Below are 23,693 nucleotides of genomic sequence, written 5' to 3'. Positions count from 1 at the left end.
TGCGGGCACCACCAGCGTGTAGTAAATGAGTTATAGCCGCAAAGGCCCCTGTGAAAGGGGAGATGTCCTCTCGCTTAGGAGTTTCCTGGAAACTTTGTTCCAATCGTAACCAGATTAAATGATCGCAGTGTGAATACAAAGCAACGTTTATGGACGTGTTACGGTGCGGCGGTGCGGTTAGCACGGTAGCTTTTTAAAACCTGAGGTCCGGGGATTAAATCTGACCAAAAGAACATCTGTGGAGTCTGTATGTCCTCTCACCAGCATACTGCGGCTCGGTGTGAAAACCGTATATTTTAGTCTCCTCCCTGCCATCTGAGGCATCATGTGGGTCTCCTAAATACTGTAGCATGGACACCCACCTACCATATGCCATTTGGCACCCCCTACTTGCCTCTAAATTTCTTGATCTTATTGTCTGCTATTAAAGGGGTACTCCGCTCTCTAAAACATTTTGTTTTTAAATCAACCGGTGCCAGAAAGCTAAACAGATTTGTAAATGACCTCTATTAAAAATTCTTAATCCTTCCAGTACTTATTAGCGGCTGTATACTAATGCGGAAATTCTTTTCTTTTTGGATTTCAGTTCTGTCACGATCGTAGTGCTCTCTGCTGACACCTCTGTCCATTTTAGGAACTCTCCAGAGCAGCATATGTTTGTTAGGGGGATTTTCTCCTGACATGGACAGAGGTGTCAGCAGAGAGCACTGTGGCCGTGATAGAAAAGAAATCCAAAAAGAAAAGAATTTCCTCTGTAGTATATAGCCGCTAATGAGTACGGAAAGGATTAAGATTTCTTTAATTGAAGTAATTTACAAATCTGTAAATTGATAAAAAATAAAAAGTTTTTCCACCGGAGGAGTATTTGGCTCCAGAAAGTTAAACAGATTTGTAAATTACTTCTATTAAAAAATCTTAATCCTACCAGTACTTATCATCTGCTGAGGTTGTTATTCTGTCTGACAACAGTGCTCTCTGCTGACACTTCTGTCTGTCTCAGAAACGGTCCAGAGTAGGAGCAAATTCCCATAGCAAATCTCTCCTGCTCTGGACAGTTCCTGAGACAGAGGTGTCGGCAGAGAGCACTGTGGTCAGATAGAAAAGAACAACTCCACTTCAGCAGCTGATAAGTACAGGAAGGATTAAGATATTTTAATAGTAGTAATTTACCAATCTGTTTAACTTTCTGGCACCAGTTGATACGAAAAAAAAAAATAGTTTTTCACTGGAATACCCCTTTAACTCCTATTGTAAGAGAAACAAAGAGGCCTACACATATGGAATATGGCATGCGCCCTACCTATAGAAGTCTATGGGATATGGTTTATGCGCCAAATGTGCACTGCAGATTCCACACAAAAGTGGATTTTCCTACTTTAGTCATTGATCTGACCAATGGTTTTCTGTTCCTGACGACCAATTGGATTATTTTATTGCTCCATGAAGAAAAATTCCCAGTGACCTTTGTGTTTTCATCCATGGAAACAAGTGTACAATGTGCAGGACTTACCAAACAGCCCCGCATGCCCCAGCTTCTGGGACCTTCTAGAGCAGTCCCTTCAGCTGCTGCAGCACTACCTATTTCCAGCATTCTCACATAGCCGAAGGTTGGGAAAAACTTCTGGAGAGTGTGACCTGGGAAAGAGGAGTAGGAGCCTTAAAGGGGTACTCCAGTGGAAAGAAAAATGTTTTCAAATCAACTGGTGCCAGAAAGGTAAACAGATTTGTAAATTATGATACACAAGTAGAAAAAGTACAAGTCCGGCACTGCTATGCAGGTGAAGGCAATATACTTGGTAGTGTGGTATCCGCTGATCCAGGCATGAATGGAGACTATACAGTGTATGCTAAGTCGGGGTGCTGGTCAGGAAAGCACAACTCCTGTCTGACGAAGCGGGCTGCGTTCCCGTGAAACAGCTGTAACTACACCTCGTGTTCCCCGGCGTTCCTGCCCACTGCCTGTCCCCTGTGTTCTACGTTTATACTTCACGGAATAAAGTTATCTATGCACCAAGATCGGGTGAGTGAGGTTTTTCTACATTGTTCAGATTTGTAAATGACTTCTATTAAAAAAATCTTAATCCTTCCAGTACTTTTTAACAGCTGTATGCTACAGAGGAAATTCTTTTCTGTTTGAATGTCTTTTTTTGTCTGGCCACAGTGCTCTCTGCTGACACCTCTGTCCGTGTCTGGAACTGTCCAGAGCAGAATAGGTTTGCAATGGGGATTTTCTCCTGCTCTGGACAGGGGATAAGTTTTAGATCGCGAGGGGGGTCAAGCACTGGGGGCCCCCCTGCGATCTCCTGTTTGGAGCCCCAGCTCTCCTTCACAGTGGCGCATCACGACCTCCGCCCGAAGTGGGGGCTGCCACCCACCCCTCTATATAGCTCTATGGGAGAGCCGTTCACCAATCTTCTGCACTCCCATAGAGCTATATCAAGGGGGTGGGGGGTTGTGATTCGCCCCTGTGAAGGAGAGCCGGGGGGCCACAGCGCTCGGACCCCCCACAGTCTAAATCTTATCCCCTATCCTTTTTTACATGATACTTCTTCTTTAAAGGGAGGTGGTTAGTAAGCCAAAAAAGACAAATTACTTCCAACACTCCTACGGCACTCGCAGCCAGGCTGGAAGTGGCCACCGGCTCCTTGATCTACAGCAGTGTTTCCCAACCAGGGTGCCTCCAGCTGTTGCAATACTACAACTGCCAGCATGCCCGGACAGCCGAACTGCCAGCATGCTGGGAGTTGTAGTTTTGCAACAGCTGGAGGCACCCTGTTTGGGAAACACTGCTCTAGAGATAGATGGTGGGTCGTGCATCTATCAGATGTTTCTGGCGTATCATGCAGATAATGGTATTTATAAGTCCAAATAGGCCTCCACCCGGGGTAAACATTGAAGAGGCCATGGTGGTTCTGTATGTACTGCAACTTCCGATCAGTGGGGAAGATGGACCCTTGGCGATCTGATACTCGTGGCTAGAGATGAGCGAATTTACAGTAAATTGATTCGTCACAAACTGCTCGGCTCGGCAGTTGATGACTTATCCTGCATAAATTAGTTCAGCTTTCAGGTGCTCCTGTGGGCTGGAAAAGGTGGATACAGTCCTAGGAGACTCTTTCCTAGGACTGTATTCATCTTTTCCAGCCCACCGGAGCACCTGAAAGCTGGAACTAATTTATGCAGGATAAGTCATCAACTGCCGAGCCGAGAAGTTCGTGACGAATCGAAATCACTGTAAATTCGCTCATCTCTACTCGTGGCCTTTCCTGAAGATAGTCCCATCGATTTTAGAAGCTTGGACAACCCTTTAATTTCATATTGGGCGTTCTGCATCCTATTGTCTGCCATAAAACATCAAAAAATCTATTGGGGAGCGATGTCCCTAAACGTTACACCCTATTGCTCATTCTTTATTCGCTGATGATTTTGTACCTCACTATTAAAAACTATTCCTTGTTAAGTTGAGGATATCCGTCTTAAAGGGATATTCCAGTAAAAAAAAAAAACTCAGCTGGCTTTAGAAAGTTAAACAGATTTGTAAATTATATGCAATAAAGAAAGCACGTACGTGTACTCACCGCTCGGCGGAGACAGCTCTGTTTGGGAGTCCGGTTCATGGAAAGCTGGGTCTCAGCATCGGCGCAGGTAGATGAGCGCTCGGAGGCCACGCCGGCTGTTTCACACTTGAATGCGTGCTTCTTCCGGCCTCTGAGCGCTCATCTATCTACCTGCGCCGATGCTGAGACCCAGCTTTCCGTGAACCGGACTACCAAACTGAGCTGTCTCTGCCGAGCGGTGAGTGTACTTCATACATTTCATAGGAGACGTTGTTATAGGCCACAGATACTATGCTGTATCTATACTACAGGTTAAGTAACCCTTCTGTGTGCCCTCTCCTTTTCCTGCCTTTCCACATTTATTAGATTTGTAAATTACTTCTATTAAAAAAAAATCGTAATCCTTCCAGTACTTATCAGATGCTGAAGTTGAGTTGATTCTTTTCCGTCTGACCACAGTGCTCTCTTCTGACACCTCTGCCCATGTTAGGGCCTTTCTAGAGCAGGAGAGGTTTGCTATGGGGATTTGCTCCTACTCTGGACAGTTCCTGAGACAGACAGAAGTGTCAGCAGAGAGCACTGTTGTCTGACAGAAAAGAACAACTCCACTTCAGCAGCTGATAAGTACTGGAAGGATTAAGATTTTTCATAGAAGTCATTTACAAATCTGTTTAACTTTCTGGAGCCAGTTGATATGAAATTTTTTTTATTTAATGGAAAACCCATTTAATACTATGGTGGTGGGAGGGGGGGGGAGATGAGAGTTTCCTGGGACACATGGGAACTCTGCTGGATTTGGGGGTGAATGAAGGTTAATAGGAGTCTCCTGTACAGTACAGCTGTTCATGTGAACGCTCTCCGAGGAAGTCTTCCCCCTGACATGTTCGGAGCGGCCCGTGTGATCACTGGAATATCTGACTGGAGGATAAAACGTTCTCCACATCAATGGCTTCCTTTGTGCTCGTGCTCCAGGTCTTCCTTTGTCAGAACACGCTTTGTTTTATTGTGGTGGTTAAACGGTGTGTGTGGTAGAGGAATTCCCAAAATGTGTGTTTAGACTTCTAAATCTTCCACATCAAACCCCCATACACCACAGACAAACGGTTCCCATTCATTCTCATCCCTCCTCTGTCTGTGTCACGGATCAGTAACTCTGGAGCACCAGACTAATGTACCCTGTCCTCTTCATTCTTCACGTTCTACAAGTCCTGTCAGCTCCCACCTGAAGAATAGACAGGGGGTTATCAGGGGGGGGGGGGGGCTCCACCCACACAAGGAAACACATTGCTTAAAATAGACCTCTTTTGTTCTCACTTCAGCAGCCGTTCTCATTTCCATGTTTGAGACGTTAACATTAAATAGCATCTCCACCTGAAACCAAATATTAGTCCTTGAGAAGTCCTCGGATTTCCCTCAGAGCCTTATCTGTCTGGAAGAGTGTGAAGAAGGCCAATATGGCCGCTTTTCTACAATCCTGAATAGGAGATCTGCCTAGATATGCAGCGGCAAGGCCGGAGGGGTATACATAGCTGAATAACTTGGCATATTTGCTATTCAGGGGTTTCAGAAAGCTGGATGCTAACCGATTTTCACTCATTTTGGCTTTTCAAACTAAAACATAAATTGACATTTTAGAAGTTTATATTTACTGGTCATTTGTATTATTAAAGGGGTACTCCAGTGGAAAACTTATATATATTATGTATTATTATTATTATTATTATTATTACTTTTAGGATTTATTATTTTTATTTATTATTTGTATTATTATTACTATTTATTTTTATTTATTATAATTTGTATTTATTATCATTTATTATTATTATTTATTATTAGTTGTTATTTTTTCTTTATTATGACAATTTTTAGGATTTATTATTATTTATTTGTATTTATTTTTATTACTATTTATTTTTATTATTTATTATAATTAGTATTATTTATCATTTATTATTATATATATATTAGGGATGTAAGAAAAAATCGATTCGCGCGATTATCACGATTTTTTGGTTCCGCGATACTGAATCGATTTTAAAATTCTGAGAATCGATTTTTTTTTTATAAATTATTATAATTAACATTTACTGTATTTCACTCACTGAGTCACAGTCCTATTTGTCTGTCTTATTTTTTTTATAACACTTAAAAACTCCTGACCACTAGTTGGCAGTGTACCTGTTATCAGCTCTGTCCCACTCGCAGGCTGCTACCGCGAGACTACAGACTCAGAACAAACAGGAAGGAGAACGTACGCACTCACAGGACAACTCTCGCGGGATCTTGTTCTTTCTCAGCTAGAATAAGTTTTCCCAAGCTTTTAATAGGGAATATCGCGATATATCGTGATATATCGCCAACATGACAGTATCCCGATATATTGCGATATATCGAATCGCCACCCTGGTATCGCGATTCGAATCGCCAAATTATTGGCGATTCACACCCCTAATATATATATATATATATATATATATATATATATATATATATATATATATATATATATATTGTATAGTATATAATTATTTTTTTGTTTTTTTTTGTTAATCAAGCGGTGCCAGAAAGTTAAACAGATTTGTAAATATTACTTGTATTAAAAAAAAAAGTTCTTTTCTTTTTGAATTTCTTTTGTCTGACCACAGTGCTCTCTGCTGACACCTCTGTCCGTGTCAGGAACTGTCCAGAGCAGGACAGGTATGCTATGGGGATTTTCTCCTACTCTGGACAGTTCCTAAAATGGCCAGAGGTGTCAGAAGAGAGCACTGTGGTCAGACAGAAAGGAAATTCAAAAAGAAAAGAAAGGAAAAAGGAATATACAGCAGCTGATAAGTACTGGAAGGATTAATGCAAGTAATATTTACAAGTCTGTTTAACTTTCTGGCACCAGTTGATTTAAAATAAATAAATAAATAAAATGTTTGTTTTCCAGTGGACCACCACTTTTAAGGCTGTGTTAACACTGTTTTGTTCCATTTTTAACATGCATTTTATTTTTATTTTTTTTATTGAACTCATTCAGTAACTTCGAAGTTCATGAAAGATCAAATCAAAATACCCCAAAAAAGCTCATGGGTACGTTCACGTGTAAGTATTTTGCTGCAGATTTTTCACGATGGATTTTGCTACCCGGGTTCGTACTTGCAGCAAAATACGCGCGTGTGAACGTACCCTGAAAGGGTTATTCCAACATTAAATCTATCACCTATCCACAGGAGAACCCTCACCGATCAGACAGTCAGGAGACCGGGGGTCATTAAAGGGGTACTCCACTGGCCAGCGTTCGGAACTAAATGTTCTGAACGCTGTTTTAGCGCGGTGGGGGTCAGCCACACCCTTCATGATGTCACGGTCACATCCCCTCAATGCATGTCTATGGGAGGGGGCGTAACACCCCCTCCCATAGACTTGCATTGAGGGGGTGCAACCGTGACGTCATGAGGGGTGTTGCCGACCCCGCAGTGCCAAAACAGCGTTCAGAACTAAATGGCCAGTGGAGTACCCCTTTAAACCACAGCCGATCCTGTTGGTGTAAAGTTTACTGCAAGTCCGGCACCTAATCGGCTGCCCCCACTGGCTTGTAATGGTCTTCGTCACTTTAAGAGGAAGAATAGCATTGCATGATATTAAAATCTGCTGTGGCCAAAACACGGTGACAATATCTTATCCCATATAAACTGCATTATTAGTAAATCGTACCGGGTACGAACGGCTCCTTGTTTATACGGAAAGGAAACGGTTAATATGGCAAATCCCCTTCCTAACACTGGCTGTGCGGCAGTAGATCTCCGTCCCCCCTCCCCTCCCTTCCCCTAGTAAAGCTTTGCTTGGAGACGCTGTATGAGAAACGTCTGTTGTAAATCCAGGCCCCAGTATTGCAGCGCATTAACATTTAACCTCTTCTTGTCCTTTTTTATTTTTGTAGGTACAATGGCTGCCTTCCTAATGGAGACCGAGGCAGAAGGAAAAGCAGATTTGCACTCTATAAGCGGCCTAAATCTAATGGTGTCAGAGCCAGTAGTGTTCACGTGATCTCTACTCCACAAGCCTCTAAGGTGGGTGACGCGTTTCATTTGTAAGCCTGAGACTAGAATGTATTGTATCAGTGCATTTCTTTGTGCCGCTACCGTATACCTGATAATGACAATATATATCAGCATGGTTTCTGTGTAGCTGCTATGAATGCTGTAAAGAAAACCACAGCAGTGATGACGAAGCTTAATCCTTCCAGTTTAATCCTTCCAGTACTTGTCAGCTGCTGTATGATCCACAGGAAGTTCTTTTCTTTTTGAAATTCCTTTGTCTGACCACAGTGCTCTCTGCTGACACCTCTGCCCATGTCAGGAACTGTCCAGAGCAGGAACAAATCCCCATAGAAAACCTATCCTGCTCTGGACAGTTCCTGACATGGGCAGAAGTGTAAATTACTTCTATTAAAAAATCTTAATCCTTCCAGTACTTATCAGCTGTTGTATGATCCACAGGAAGTTCTTTTCTTTTTGAATTTCCTTTCTTTCTGACCACAGTGCTCTCTTCTGACATGTTCCTGCTGTCCATGTCAGGAACTATCTGGAGCAGGATAGGTTTGCTATGGGGATTTGTTTCTTCTCTGGACAGTTCCTAAAAATGGACAGAGGTGTCAGCAGAGAGCACTGTGGTCAGACAGAAAGGAAAAAAAAATAAATAAACTTCCTGTGACACATACAGCAGCTGATGAGTACTGGAAGGATTAAGATTTTTAAACAGAAGTAATTTACAAATCTGTTTTAACTTTCTTGCTCCAGTTGATAAAAAAAATAATAATTCCAGTGGAGTACCCCTTTAAGCAGAATGTATAGCACTGTAGCTGTCTAAAGTGGTCGCCTACTTGGTGGATGGTTTGGCTTTTTCTGTGAGAGGGTATGGATGAAATGCTCTGCTCTGGAGCTCTGTGGTAGGGCACCATGTAGTCGATCCCTATTGTTTATTATATTTTGGAGGATTCAACAAAGAGAATCACTCCAGCTCACCCCAGCTGATGCCAGACTGCGGCACGAACAGGAGCAGACCCACTCCATAGACAATGGTGAGAAGAAAGTGGAGTCCAGCGCAGGTGGTCAGATACAATTGCGTAGTCTTAGGCTGTGTGACAGCCGAAACGTGTCACTTGTATCCGCTTGTATTTATGCGTCGTTTAATGGAAGTTTAAAATAATTTTGTCATATCAACTGGCTCAGAAAGTTAAACAGATTTGTAAATTACTTCTACTAATAAATCTTAATCCTTCCAATACTTATCAGCTGCTGAAGTTGAGTTGTTCTTTTCTGTCTGACCTACAGTGCTCTCTTCTGACACCTGTCTCAGGAACTGTCCAGAGCAGGAGAGGTTTGCTATGGGGATTTGCTGCTACTCTGGACAGACAGAGGGGTCAGCAGAGAGCACTGTTGTTAGACAGAAAATAACAACTCAACTTCAGCAGCTGATAAGTACTGTAAAGATTAAGATTTTTTAATAGAAGTAATTTACAAATCTGTTTAACTTTCTAGAGCCAGTTAAAATGAAGAAAAAAAAAAGGTTTTTTTTCATGGACTATCCCTTTAACCCCTTAAGGACCAGGCCATTTTGCACCTTAGGACCAGAGCGTTTTTTGAACATCTGACCACGGTCACTTTAAACATTAATAACTCTGGAATGCTTTTAGTTATCATTCTGATTCCGAGATTGTTTTTTCGTGATATATTCTACTTTAACATAGTGGTAAAATGTTGTGGTAACTTGCATCCTTTCTTGGTGAAAAATCCCCAAATATGATGAAAAATTTGAAAATTTTACATTTTTCTAACTTTGAAGCTCTCTGCTTGTAAGGAAAATGGATATTCCAAATAATTTTTTTATTCACTTATACAATATGTTTGCATCATAAAATTGACGTGTTTTTACTTTTGGAAGACACCAGAGGGCTTCAAAGTTCAGCAGCAATTTTCCAATTTTTCACAAAATTTCCAAACTCATAATTTTTCAAGGACCAGTTCAGGATTGAAGTGGATTTGAAGGGTCTTCATATTAAAAATACCCCACAAATGACCCCATTATAAAAACTGCACCCCCCAAAGTATTCAAAATGGCATTCAGTCAGCGTTTTAACCCTTTAGGTGTTTCACAGGAATAGCAGCAAAGTGAAGGAGAAAATTCACAATCTTCATTTTTTACACTCGCATGTTCTTGTAGACCCAATTTTTGCATTTTTACAAGGGGTAAAAGGAGAAAATGTATACTTATATTTGTAGCCCAATTTCTCTCGAGTAAGGACATACCTCATATGTCTATGTAAAGTGTTCGGCGGGCTCAGAAGCGAAGGAGCGACAAGGGGATTTTGAAGAGTACGTTTTTTTGAAATGGTTTTTGGGGGCATGTTGCATTTAGGAAGCTCCTATGGTGCCAGATCAGCAAAAAAAAAAACACATGGCATACCATTTTGGAAACTAGACCCCTTGAGGAACGTAACAAGGAATAAAGTGAGCCTTAATACCCCACAGGTGTTTCACGACTTTTGCATATGTAAAAAAAATTAAAAAAAATGTCACTAAAATGTGTGTTTCCCCCCAAATTTCACATCTTTGCAAGGGTTAATAGCAGAAAATAACCCCCAAAATTTGTAACCCCATCTCTTCTGAGTATGGAGGTACCCCATAAGTTGACCTGAAGTGCACTACGGGCGAACTACAATGCTCAGAAGAGAAGGAGTCATATTTGGCTTTTTGAGAGCAAATTTTGCTCGGGGGGCATGTCGCATTTAGGAAGCCCCTATGGTGCCAGAACAGCAAAATAACCCCCACATGGCATACCATTTTGGAAACTAGACCCCTTGAGGAACGTAACAAGGGGTAGAGTGAGCATTTACCCCCCACTGGTGTCTGTCAGATATTTGGAACAGTGGGCTGTACAACATTTTTAATTTGCACAGCCCACTGTTCCAAAGATCTGTCAGACACCAGTGGGGTGTAAATTCTCACTGCACCCCTCATTACATTCCGTGAGGGGTGTAGTTTCCGAAATGGGGTCACATGTGGTTTTTTTTGGTTTTTTTTTGCGTTTGTCAAAACCGCTGTAACAATCAGCCACCCCTGTGCAAATCACCTCAAATGTACATGGTGCACTCTCCCTTCTGGGCCTTGTGCGCCCCCAAAGCACTTTGCGCCCACATATGGGGTATCTCTTTAGTCGGGAGAAATTGCATTACAAATTTTGGGGGGCTTTTTTTCCCTTTTACCTCTTGCCAAAATGAAAAGTAAAGGGCAACACCAGCATGTTAGTGTAAAAAATTTATTTTTTTACACTAACATGCTGGTGTAGACCCCAACTTCACCTTTTTATAAGGTGTGAAAGGAGAAAAAGCCCCCCAAAATTAGTTAGGCAATTTCTCCCCAGTACGGCGATACCCCATATGTGGCCCTAAACTGTTGGCTTGAGATACGACAGGGCTCCAAAGTGAGAGCGCCATGCGCATTTGAGGCCTGAATTAGGGATTTGCGTAGGGGTGGACATAGGGGTATTCTACGCCAGTGATTCCCAAACAGGGCGCCTCCAGCTGTTGCAAAACTCCCAGCATGCTTGGACAGTCAACGGCTGTCCGGCAATATTGGGAGTTGTTGTTTTGCAACAGCTGGTGGCTCCATTTTGGAAACAGTGGCGTACCAGACTTTTTTCATTTTTATTGGGGAGGGGAGGGGGGCTGTGTAGGGGTATGTGTATATGTAGTGTTTTTTACATTTTATTTTGTGTTAGTGTAGTGTTTTTAGGGTACAGTCACACGGGCAGGGGATTACAGCGAGTTTCCCGCTGCGAGTTTGAGCTGCCGCGCAAAATTTGCTGCATCGCAAACTTGCAGCCCGATACTCACTGTAAGCCCCCTGCCCATGTGAATGTACCCTGTACATTCACAGGGGGGGGGGGGGGGGGGTTCCAGCTGTTGCAAAACTACAACTCCCATGCTGGAAGTAGTAGTTCGGCAACATCTTTAGAGCCAGATGTCGCCGAACTACAACTCCCAGCATGCTTGGAGTTGTAGTTTTGCAACATCTGGAGGACTACAGTTTGCAGACCACTAATACAGTGGTTCCCAATCTGTGCCCTTCCAGATGTTGCAAAACTACAACTCCCAGTATGCCAAAACTGTCCAGACATGCTGGGAGTTGTAGTTCTGCAACATCTGAAGGGCCAGATGTTACAGAACTACAACTCCCAGCATGCATGGACAATAAGGGCATGCTGAGGATGTGTCGTTTTGCAACATCTGGAAGGGCACAGTGGTCCCAAAACTGTGGACCTCCAGATGTTGCAAAACTGCAACTCCCAGCATGCCCGGACGCCAAGGGCTGTCTGGGCATGCTGGGAGTTGTAGTGTAAGGGGACCAGATGGAGCAGTCCAGATCGCTTTACGGCGGTCTGGACTGCTGCAAAAGATCCGCGCCGCCGCCGAAGATCCACTCACCTGTCGCCGCGGCCGCCGTCGCCGGGATCCGGGTCTCCAGGGCACTCCCCCCGTCCCCCGCCGCGTCCTCCGGTCTTCCTCCCGTTCTCTCCGGACTTCTAGGGTCCGGGCGGGAGGAAGTAACCGCCACCCCCCGCGCGATTGGTCGGTTAGCTAACCGAAGAATCGCAGGGGATAGGAGGAGGTGGCAGGCTTGCCACCTCGCTCCTATACTTTAGCATGGTCCTGGCTGTCTGTGACAATCGGGATCATGCAAAATTACCGGGCGGTCGGGTCCCAGAGACCGAATCAGCCCGGTATCGCCGCAGATCACAGCGATTTGCGACGATCGCCGACATGGGGGGCCTACATGGCCCCCCCTCTGCGTTTGCCCTGGATGCCTGCTGAAGCATTTCAGCAGGCATCGGCTTCCGATCTCTGCCTGGCACGCGGCAGGGACCGGAAAACGCCATGACTTACTCATACGTCATGGGTCCTTAAAGCCCAGGGTGCGGAGAAGTATGCATACGTCATGGGTCCTTAAGGGGTTAATAAAGGACTTTGCGATTTTATCCGACCATCTGCGCTGGACTCCACTTTTTTCTTATCATTTTAAATGATTGTTTGCAATATAATCTGCTTAGGTGGTACTGTGTAACCTTAAAGGAGTACTCCGGGATTGGAAAATTGCCCGTCATACTGCCGGCAGTAAAAAAATAAAGAGGTACCTACCTTCCATTGCTCCTCCGGTAACCCGCTCCGGCTTCCACTGCGATCCTCTTCCTGGTTGCCGGTGGTCAGCGAGTCCTACTACACTCAGCCAATCACCAGCCGCAGCAAAGTCCCGCCTCGACCGGCGATAGGCTGAGCCGCACTGTGACGTTTTTCGGCCCTGGCAGCACTGAATTTTATTAACAGGTCCGCGCCGCTTGGAATCTGGGTTATTATTGCCAAGTTCTGCTACAGAACTTCAACAATGTGAACTGAGCAGAAGAATCCCAAATGAAATCGGAAAATTCTTAGTGTACATGGGCCCATTTGAAGTTTTGCAGGCAATGGTTTATGGAAGTTGGCAAATGAGCAGAAGGAAGAAACAGTCTCTCTAGCACCACACTGTTAGTCAGTGACTGACCATTCGACAAGGGGTATCGGACTAGTAGCTGGTACTTGCCTATTTGTCTCTCTATGGAGTCTCACAGGGCATGCAGTATGCAGATTGTAAGGAACCTGGACGACCTCCAGATCCTGGCGCCAAATAGATAATACAGTAGATACACAGGATTTATCCTTCCAAACCAGTGACATAGACTGCCATATGTTGTTGGCTGCTCTCTCTGACATTTACTCTATACACTTATACAATGTAGTCTGAACTGACCTGCCTTTTGGTCTGTGGGAGGAAACTAAAGTCCATGAAGGAAATCCACACTCAAACTGCTTCCAGATGGCACCATGGGCAGGATCGAAACAACATCCCCAGCACGACATGGTGGTTATGCCAGCCATTGTGTCATCCTACAGCTTAAATTGGAACCGTTTTTATTGTTGTAACCCAGGGCTTGTTTTTGCAGAAAAGTAAAGGAAAGTCCAGCTCACCCTCTTGGTGTCGCGCGCGAATCTTCACCCAGGCTCCGTGTCCCCAACAATGAAGAAAGAAAACAAAATGATCCAGCTCTTGACGAAATCCACAGCTTTATTAGATCCTCTATAAAAAAAACAGCATGGCAACACACAGTTCACAAGGTATGTAGAATCTTGACGCGTTTCGAGCGCATGCGCTCGAAACGCGTCAAGATTCTACATACCTTGTGAACTGTGTGTTGCCATGCTGTTTTTTTTATATATAGAGGATCTAATAAAGCTGTGGATTTTGTCAAGTGCTGGATCATTTCGTTTTCTTTCTTCCTTGTTTTTGCAGAGCCTGACTTTCCCTAGATAAGCTGTGCCTTTCCAAATGTTGTGGAACTAGAATTCCCAGCATGCACTGACAGCCTTCCTGCTGAGAGATGTAAATTCGTAACAACTAGGAACTGCGAGTTTACATAATGTGATGAGGTTTTTAATATTCAAGGGGTAATCCTGAAAATGTTTAAAGGGGTATTCCAGGAAAAAAACTTTATTTTATATATCAACTGGCTCCAGAAAGTTAAACAGTTTTGTAAATTACTTCTATTAAAAAATCTTAATCCTTTCAATAATTATCAGCTGCTGAAGTTGAGTTGTTGCTTGTCTCGGGAACTGCACAGGGTAGAAGAGGTTTGCTATGGGGATTTGCTTCTGAACTGGACAGTTCCTCGAGACAAGTGTCATCAGAGAGCACTTAGACAGAAAAGAACAACTCAACTCAATCAGCTCATAAGTACTGAAAGGATTAAGATTGTTTAATAGAAGTAATTTACAAATCTGTTTAACTTTCTGGAGCCAGTTGATATATATAAAAGTTTTTTCCTGGATAACCTGGATTTTAGAAGTTCTTATAAAATGTAGTCACCTGCTGCCGATCCTTCCTTGGTCCAATACCTGCTGCTCAGAGCTTCCTGTTCTCCATGCCCAGTCACTGACCCAGGTGGGTTGCAGCAGGTGAGTACACTTTGTTTTTTGTTTTCTTAATCAAATCTTCCTGCCACCCTGAGCACCCTTTGACAATACAGCCGTAAGTGATAACTCCACACTGCCTGGTTATCTGGTGAGGGCCGGTTAAGTGTGAGGTCATTGCTATTGTCTGGACACCATAGATTGCTTAATTTATTTAGATTTTTTTTTGTGTAAGGGCGGGGTTACACAGGGTGCATCCGCAGCATAATTCATACTGAGGATGCATCGACGGCAGTCATAGCGGGACTGCAGAGTGAGATCCCAGCTGCGGGAAATCCGCCAATACAAGTGGATACACAGAGCTACCCAGCCGCAGCCAGGAGCTCGCTCTGCAGCCCCTCTGTGACTCCTGTCACCTGGTTGTGACCCTGCCCTTAACCCCTTCCCACAAATGTACATATAAAGGGACTTAGCAGGTGAGCACGCATCATATCCGGTGGGTCCCAGTTGCTATCAGCAACCAGGCCTGGGCTAATGCCAGACATCGCCTATCGGGCTGATGTCCGGCATTAACCCTTTAGATGCCGTGATCAAATTAAATCAAAATTAATCACAGCGTCTAATAGCGGTTAATCCCATTCCCGGCTAGCTCAGTGGGCTGATCGGGACTGCCGCGGCATCCCGATCAGCTGAGAGGAGGTGGAGAGGTTTCTTGCCTTCCTCTCTGCCGTCCGATCGGTGCTCCAGCCTTGTGTTCAGCTATGCCAGGCTGAAGCAATAGAGAACCGATAACACTGATCAATGCTCTCCTATGGAGAAGCATTAATCAATGTATGCAATCTAAAGATTGCATGTTATAGTCCCCTATGGGGACTAAAAAAAGTGTAGAAAAAAAAAGGAAATAAATATGCATTAAAGGGGTATTCCAGGAAAAAACTTCTTATCCGTTATCCAAAGGAAAGGACCCCTGGGACCCCCCGCGATCTCCTTGCAGCATCCGCATTCTATGCGGGGCTGCGTCTCCAGTGATGTCACGCCCCCACCATTCATGTCTATGGGAGGGGGCATGACGGCCATCACGCCCGGAATACCCCTTTAACCCTTTCCCTAATAAATGTAACCACCTCCCTTTTCCCATTTTTCAAACAAAAAATATAGAAAAAATAAACCCTAAACATGTTTGGTATTGCCACGTGCGTAAATGTCCGAACTATTAAAATATAATGTTAATGAAACCGCACGGTCAAGACAAATTCCAAGGTCCAGAAATGCGTATATTTGGTCACTTTATATACTAGAAAAAAATTAATAAAAAGCGATCAAAAGGTGCCATCAAAATAAAAATTATCCTGATAAAAACTTCAGACCACAGCACAAAAAATAAGCCCTCATACATCCCTATATACAGAAAACTAAAGTTAACCATTTTAAACATACAAATTAGTAGTTAGGATTTTTTTTGTAAAATAAAACTTATATAAATTAGGTATCTTTGTAACTGCATGGACCTACAGAATAAACAAGGTGTCATTTGTACTAAAATTGGAAGCCCACAAAATTTACAAAATGGCGTTTTTGTTTTTTCAATTTTGCCCCACAAATATGTTGCCCTGTATTAACCCTTCAGATGCGACGATCAAAGCTGACCGCCGCCTCTGAAGCGAAAGTGACACTAAGGCTGCATTCACACCTCGTTTTTTACATACGGGTGCCGGATACGGCTGGGGGAGGGGAAAACCGGGTGCTCCCGTACCCCAGCCGGATCAGCCCGTGACTCCATTTAGTTTAATGAGCCAACCAGAGTGAAACGGTGACTCCGGTCGGCTCAGTTTTGACCCGTATCCGGTTTTGGACCGGATCTAAAACCGTAGTATACTACGGTTTTAGGTCCGGTCAGGAAACCGCATACGGGTCAAAACTGAGCCGACCGGAGTCACCGTTTGACTCCGGTTGGCTCATTAAAGTAAATGGAGTCAGGGGCTGATCCGGCTGGGGTACGGGAGCGGCCGGTTTTCCCCTCCCCAGCCAGATCCGGCACCTGTATGTAAAAAACGAGGTGTGAATGCAGCCTAACCCGGCTGCACCGGGAGGGACCTTACCTGCCTCCTCGGTGTCTGCTCCATGCCGGGATCCCCTGCATGGCCGGCGCTCTCCTTCTTCGTCATCGCGCACGCCGCCCTGTCATCCAATAGGAGCGGCGTCCGTAGCGACGTGATGGCGGCGACGGAGAGCGAGGATACCCGGCAGCAGAGACGTTCCAGAGAGACAGGGACACCCCGGGGACGCAGCGACAGCGATGGAGGGCGACATCCAGGGCAGCGGTGACGAGGGGTGACTGGTCCGGAGCGGCGGGGACAGGGGAGAACAAATTCATATACCATTGGTCTTCAACCTGTGGACCTCCCAGATGTTGCAAAACTACAACTCCCGGCATGCCCGGACAGCCAACGGCTGCCCGGGCATGCTGGGAGTTGTAGTTTTTCAACATCTGGAGGTCCGCTGGTTGAAGATCACTGTGACCTATACTTTACATTGTATTCTAGATTTTCCTCATTTAAAATTGGGTGCGTCTTATATGCCGGAGCGTCCTATAGGGCGAAAAATACAGTAATAATAATTATTTTGCGGAAAAAAAATTAAAATTTGCATTTTTCTAGATTTGATATTTTCTGCTCATACGACAAATAGCCACGCCGCACCAAATTAATGATTAAATCACCTCTACAATATGTCTACTTTATGTTCCCATTATTTGATATACACACTTCTACTTTTTTAGAATGTTAGAGGGTTTATAAGTTTTAGTAGCAATTTTCCAGATTTTCAAGAAAATAGCAAAATCAGATTTTTCAGGGACCAAGTCAGTTCTGAAGTGGAATTGAGGGGCCTGTATGTTAGATACCCCCATAAATCACTGCATTTTATAAACTGCAACCTTTAAAGTAGTCAGAATGACAATAAAGAAGTTTATTAACCCTTTAGGCGTTTCACAGAAACAAAAAGGAAAGTGGAGGCAGAATTAAACATTTTTTTTTTTTTTTGTAGATTTTTCATTTTAATCTATTTTTTTTCTGTAACACAGTAGGTCTTGACATAAAAATAAAACTCAAGATTTTTTCCTCGAATTCTGACGTACTTAGAAATATCCCATCTGTGGCCTTCGTGCGATACGTGTCTCTCACACAGGCCTCAGACATGAAGGCGTGCTGTGTGGAGTTTGGGGCATCCTTTTTAGTTTGGGATATTTTGTTGGCATTATATAAAATTATGGGGGACTTGGGGTGCAAAAATATTTTTGAAAGAAAAGTTGACACTTTCATTGGTACCATTCTGGGATACGTGTGACACTGTTTTTTTTTTTTATTTAATTTTTTATGAGGTGTATACATAAAAAAAAAATATTCTGCGTTATTTTATTTAAATTTATTTAGGTAATTTGTCATGCGGTGTAAATGACATGTTAATGTTTCTCTGCAGGTTGATATGATTAGGGATACAAAATGTATATACTTTTTTTTTAATATATTTTAGTTCATTTACGGCATAAAAACATTTTTTTTTTTTTTAAATCATGTTAAGTCACTGCATTCTGTGAGCTGTAACTTTATTTTTTCACTGACGTAATTATGTGAGGACTCCTTTTTTGCGGGACAGGTTTATGTATTTGGGGGGACTATTTTTGGGGGTGTATTATACACTTATAATTTTTTTTTTTTTTTTTTTTAAGATTTCTTCATTATTCAAATTTTTTTTGCACATTTTTAAAAACTTTTTTATTCCACTTTTTCATGCTTTTTTGCCCCACTTTTTTTTATTTATTTATTTTTTTTTTTTTTACACTTTAATAGTCAATCCATTGCTAATACTGTTCAGTGCTATGCATAGGACATAGCACTGATCAGTATTATCGATCACAGACCAGAGCAGAAGACCCGTGGAAGGCAGCGGAGGCAGGTGAGGGGATCTCCGTCTGCCGTTCTGGATGATCGGATTGCCGCGGCAGCGCTGCGGGTGATCCGAGAATCCATTTTAGTGACCGCGATGCTGCAGATGCCGTGATCTGTATTGATCACGGCATCTGAGGGGTTAATGGTGGACATCCTCGCGATCGCGGATGTCGGCCATTACCGGTGAGTCCCTAGCTGCTATCAGCAGCCAGGACCTGCCACGCATGATCTGGGCATCGCGCCGATGCTCGCGGTTATGTATAGAACGTAAATGCGTTAAGTACTGATGCGTTAAGTACCAGCTCACCAGGACGTACATTTACGTCCGGCATCTTTAAGGGGCTAATAATAGTAATAGTACACATAATAGTAATAATAGTACACATGTGTACTCCACTGAATTATGCCTATGTCTGTCAGTACTGTTGCCATGACAACGGAGGCCAATGTATGGCAACCATTTGCGCTCTGCTTTCACTTTGCAGAGTGCTGATCAGTGACAGAGGGAACTCCCTCCCTCTGTTACCCTAATAGATGCTGCGGTCTTATTGACTGCAGCGTCTACAGGGTTAACCTAGGATCGGAGCGCAGCTCTGATCCTGAGTGTACGGGGGTGGCCTCCTCCGATGGGGGCCCCCCTCACCACCGATCGCTTCACACAGTGAAGCGATGGAGGAGAGGGGGAAGGAGGAGACTCCCGTTAGGTCCCTGCTATCAGTCAGTCTGTACTGATGGACCAATAGCAGCGATCGCTGGCCAGGGACCGCTGCAATTGGTCCCTGGCCGGCTTCAGGGAGGCTCTGCTGTGCAGCACAGACGAGCTCAATAAACTGTCAGTCAGTGCTGTGAGAGTTTATTCTCATCAGGTACATGTACGTGGTGATGCGGGAAGTCACCCCTAATCATCCCGTATGTCTACCTGATTTTGCGGGAAGGGGGTTAAATGGATTGAATAAAAGTTGTTGTTTTTCTATTAGGTGAGTGGCAATTATTTAAAAAAATAAAAAATTAAATAATTCTATTTTCGATACTGCACATTAGGTTAATGTTGTCTGAACCCACAAATCTTGGCAGGACCAAAGGTCTGATCCTTTTGTTCTCATTCCCCCTCTCCAAATCGCAGTTCATGGTGATATACTGGTTACGGAACTGCATAACACAGACCATGGGCTATTTTTGGCATCTCAAAGCTGGAGGAGGTCAGGGGGCACTACACCTTGAGGTAGTTGCTGGTCCTTGATGAGACCCGCATCTATAAAACATGCACTGTCCTTTATTACTCCTCCATGAATTCTAAATAAATGTATTACTGGCCATTAACCAGTCTAAACACAGTCCGACATTAAAGGGGTACTCCACTGGCCAGCGTTAAGAACATTTAGTTCCAAGTGCTGTGTGCGCGCTTCGGGGGTCGGCCACGCCCCCTTGTGACATCACACCATACCCCCTCAATGCGGACGCCACACCCCCTCCCATAGACTTGAATTGAGGGGGTGTGGTGTGACTGCACAGGAGGGCATGGCCTACCCCCAAAGCGCGCGCGCACACACAGCTTTTGGAACTAAATGTTCTGAACCCTGGCCAGTGAAGTACCCCAAAAAGTTACACAGGTTTGTAAATTACTTCTCTTAAAAAAAATCTTAATCCTTCCAGTACTTTTTAACTGCTGAATACTACAGAGGAAATTTATTTTCTTTTTGGATTTCTTTTCTTTCTGTTCACCGTGCTCTCTGCTGACACCTCTGTCCGTGTCAGGAACTGTCCATAGCAGGAGAAATTCCCCATCGCAAACATATGTTGCTCTGGTCAGTTCCTAAAATGGACAGAGGTGTCAGCAGGGAGCACTGTGGACAGACAAAAGAAATCTAAAAAGAAAAGCATTTCCTCTGTAGTATTCAGCAGCTAAAAAGTACTGGAAGGATGAAGATTTTTTTTTAATAGAAGTCATTTACAAATCTGTTTAACTTTCTGGCACCAGTTCACTTAAACAAAAAAAAAAACAAAAAAAAAAAAATAATAATAATAATAATAATAAAATAGTTTTCCACCGGAATACCCCTTTCTCTGTCCATACAGTGCTGATAGAGACACAACCACGGACAAGGAGGGTGCTGCCACCCAGTTGTCAATTTTGCTGCATTTCCAGGAGGAATAACCGAAGGAAGGTACAGCACAGATGCTCCAGTGTTTTTTATTTTACGGGGAATAGAAGTCTTCACTAGAGATGAGCAAATTTACAGTAAATTCGATTCCTCACGAACTTCTCGGCTCAGCAGTTGATGGCTTATCCTGCGTAAATTAGTTCAGCCTTCAGGTGCTCCGGTGGGCTGGAAAAGGTGGATACATTCCTAGGAAAGAGTCTCCTTGGACTGTATCCACCTTTTCCAGCCCTCCGGAGCATCGGAAAGCTGAACTAATTTATGCAGGAAAAGTCATCAACTGCCGAGCCGAGAAGTTTGTGACGAATCGAATTTACTGTAAGTTCGCTCATCTCTCGTCTTCACTATATGTCAGGAGAGGGTTCTCTCTTCCTGTAACTGCTGACTGTTTGAGAAGGTTATTGGCGGCCGCCGTGGCTCAGGACATGAGGCAGAGCCGGCGCGCTGTGTTTGTTTCTGCTGCTGTCCAGGGTTTGTACATGAACATTTTGTTCCCGTTGTGTCTACTGCTATATATGGAATGTGATCTGAACACTTGCACATGTGAATTCCACCCAAACATCTGTGGATAATGTGAGGAAGTCCTGACCGCCCCCTTTGGAGATGGGACCGGCATTACTTTCTCATTAGAAGACATTTCTGAGGTCGCGAGAAGCTTATGCATAATGGAGTTTATTGGAAAGTCTGATTCATTTGCCAGGAACAAAAAAAAAAAAAAAAAAATCTATATTTTTCTCATCCAATATTAATGGCTCTATATGTCTGGCGCATCTTTTGTCTCAATCACTATGTATTTTACAGCTGCTCCATATTGTTGGCAGATCGGCACCTATTGTTAATGGCTGAAGTTAAGGTTCATTCCCGGGAATTAGAACGTGTCATGTATATATTTATAAGTCTGTTTAACACAGAACAATCCATATAATATAGACCATTCAGATCTAGAAGAGGAAATCCAGCAAAGCAACCTGTGAAGTGTATACAGGGGCCTCTGTCTAGATATGGGGGCAGCAATTGACCATCCTTAAAGGGGTACTCCGGTGAAAACCTTTTTTTCTTTTAAATCAACTGGTGGCAGAAAGTTAAACATATTTGTAAATTACTTCTATTAAAAAAATCTTAATCCTTCCTGTACTTATTAGCTGCTGAATACTGCAGAGGAAATTATTTTCTTTTTGGAATGCTCTCTGATGACATCACGAGCACAGTGCTCTCTGCTGACGTTATTATAATAACAACACTTTATTTATTGTTGTCCTTAGTGGGATTTGAACCCAAGTCCCCAGCACTGCAAGGCAGCAGTGCTAACCACTGAGCCACCATGCTGCCCTTGGCATACATCTGCTATGCATGGTTGCTAAAATGGACAGAGATGTCAGCAGAGAGCACTGTGCTCGTGATGTCATCAGTGTTCCAAAAAGAAAGGAATTTCCTCTGTAGCATTCAGCAGCTAATAAGTACTGGAAGGATTAAGATTTTTTTATAGAAGTAATTTACAAATATGTTTAACTTTCTGCCACCAGTTGATTTAAAAGAAAAAAGGTGTTCACCGGAGTACCCCTTTAAGATCCTATATGTCCATAAGTCAGTGTTTCCCAACCAGGGTGCCTCCAGCTGTTGCAAAACTACAACTCCCAGCATGCCCGGACAGCCGGAGGCTGTCCGGGCATGTTGGGAGTTGTAGTTTTGCAACAATTGGAGCCACCCTGGTTGGAAACACTGTCCTAGAGAGTGTCTGATCCACAAAGCCTGCTGTAGGAAAACCCATTTAGGGTCCATTGTTCATGAAATTTGGCTGTCCGGGCATGCTGGGAGTTGTAGTTTTGCAACAGCTGGAGGCACCCTGGTTGGGAAACACTGCCATAAGTGAATGTCCCATTTAATAGTACAGCCAGAACATTCCAAAATCTGCGCCAAACTGATAGCGTATGGATTATGGGTGCCGTAGAGCCACCAACAGTCCAGGAGTCAAATTTTTCCCTGTTCTAATGGAGTGACAAAAGAAAAACAGAATGTTGGTAGGACTTGAGGACTGGGTTTGGGACCACTGGTCTAAAGGACTGCCCCTGTTTTAGGAATCGGTGGTATTAGCACATTGCAGTGTGTTTCACCCAAGTTTGCTCCCTATTGGCTATTCTGCATCAAAGTGACATTAGGAAGAGAATTTTTTTTTTTATAATAATAATAATAAATAAATAAAAAAAAAATAATATATATATATATATATATATATATATATATATATATATATATATATATATATACAATAAATATATGTATATAATTTTATATAAATAAAAATATTTTTTTTTATATTAAATAAATATATATATAAAAAAAAAAATATATATATATATATATATATATATATATATATATATTATTTTTTTTATTTTTTTTGCAATGTGGACAGGGCTTATCCATGCCCTGTAATTGTTTTCCTTCACTTATTCGTAATAAAAATGGGGTGCGCATTGCACTTGTCTCTTTGAAGTATTGTAAAAATGCCTTTCACAAAATGCTGTGTAATCCCAGCCGAACAATTCTAAAGCATCTGTCACAGTAGAAGGGTTTATCTGGATCACAGACCAGAGCCGCCACCTGAGGATTAAAGGAAATCTTCTGACCTGACGTGCGTAAGGTAAAAGGTCAATCCCATACGTCACTTCCACTGGTCTGTAGGGATGTGGCGCTCATGACCTGTGGTCTCTCTAAAAACTCTAGTGCTTGGCTCAGTGGTTGCTAACCTGTCGCACTACTACAACTCTCAGCATGCTGGGAGAGCCACAGGTTAGGGACGCACGGTCTTATGTTGTGTCTTTATGAAGCTACGGGATCTGTATCTCGGCTATTCCCTAATGTAGTCTGGTTTTCCGAACCACTCGATCAGAAGCATGAGCAATCTAACAATACACAGGCCAATGGGAATGCCTATCGGCTTTTCTGATCAGACGGCTGTAACAGGAGGGCATCAGGATTCTCCACGGCCCAGCATTTCTAGTATCTGTATGTGAAGTGTAAAGATTTCAAACCTTGATGACGTTAG

The 23,693-nt window shown here is 43.2% G+C and overlaps 1 protein-coding gene across 6 annotated transcripts in view; it reads left to right on the top strand.

Annotated features, from left to right (window-relative positions):
- The window catches only part of PELI2 (pellino E3 ubiquitin protein ligase family member 2), an 87,386-nt gene that overhangs the window by 39,259 nt on the left and 24,434 nt on the right, over window positions 1–23,693 (top strand). For all 6 annotated transcript variants that reach the window (XM_056545253.1, XM_056545256.1, XM_056545255.1 and 3 more), the window contains one exon: window positions 7,483–7,612. In XM_056545253.1, the coding sequence (XP_056401228.1) occupies window positions 7,483–7,612 (130 nt within the window). The remainder of the gene's footprint in view (window positions 1–7,482; window positions 7,613–23,693) is intronic.

Source organism: Hyla sarda, chromosome 11, assembly GCF_029499605.1.
Source record: "Hyla sarda isolate aHylSar1 chromosome 11, aHylSar1.hap1, whole genome shotgun sequence".
Lineage (NCBI taxonomy): Eukaryota > Metazoa > Chordata > Amphibia > Anura > Hylidae > Hyla > Hyla sarda.
Note: the sequence above shows the minus strand (reverse complement) of the source record. Positions and strands in the feature narration are given on the sequence as shown.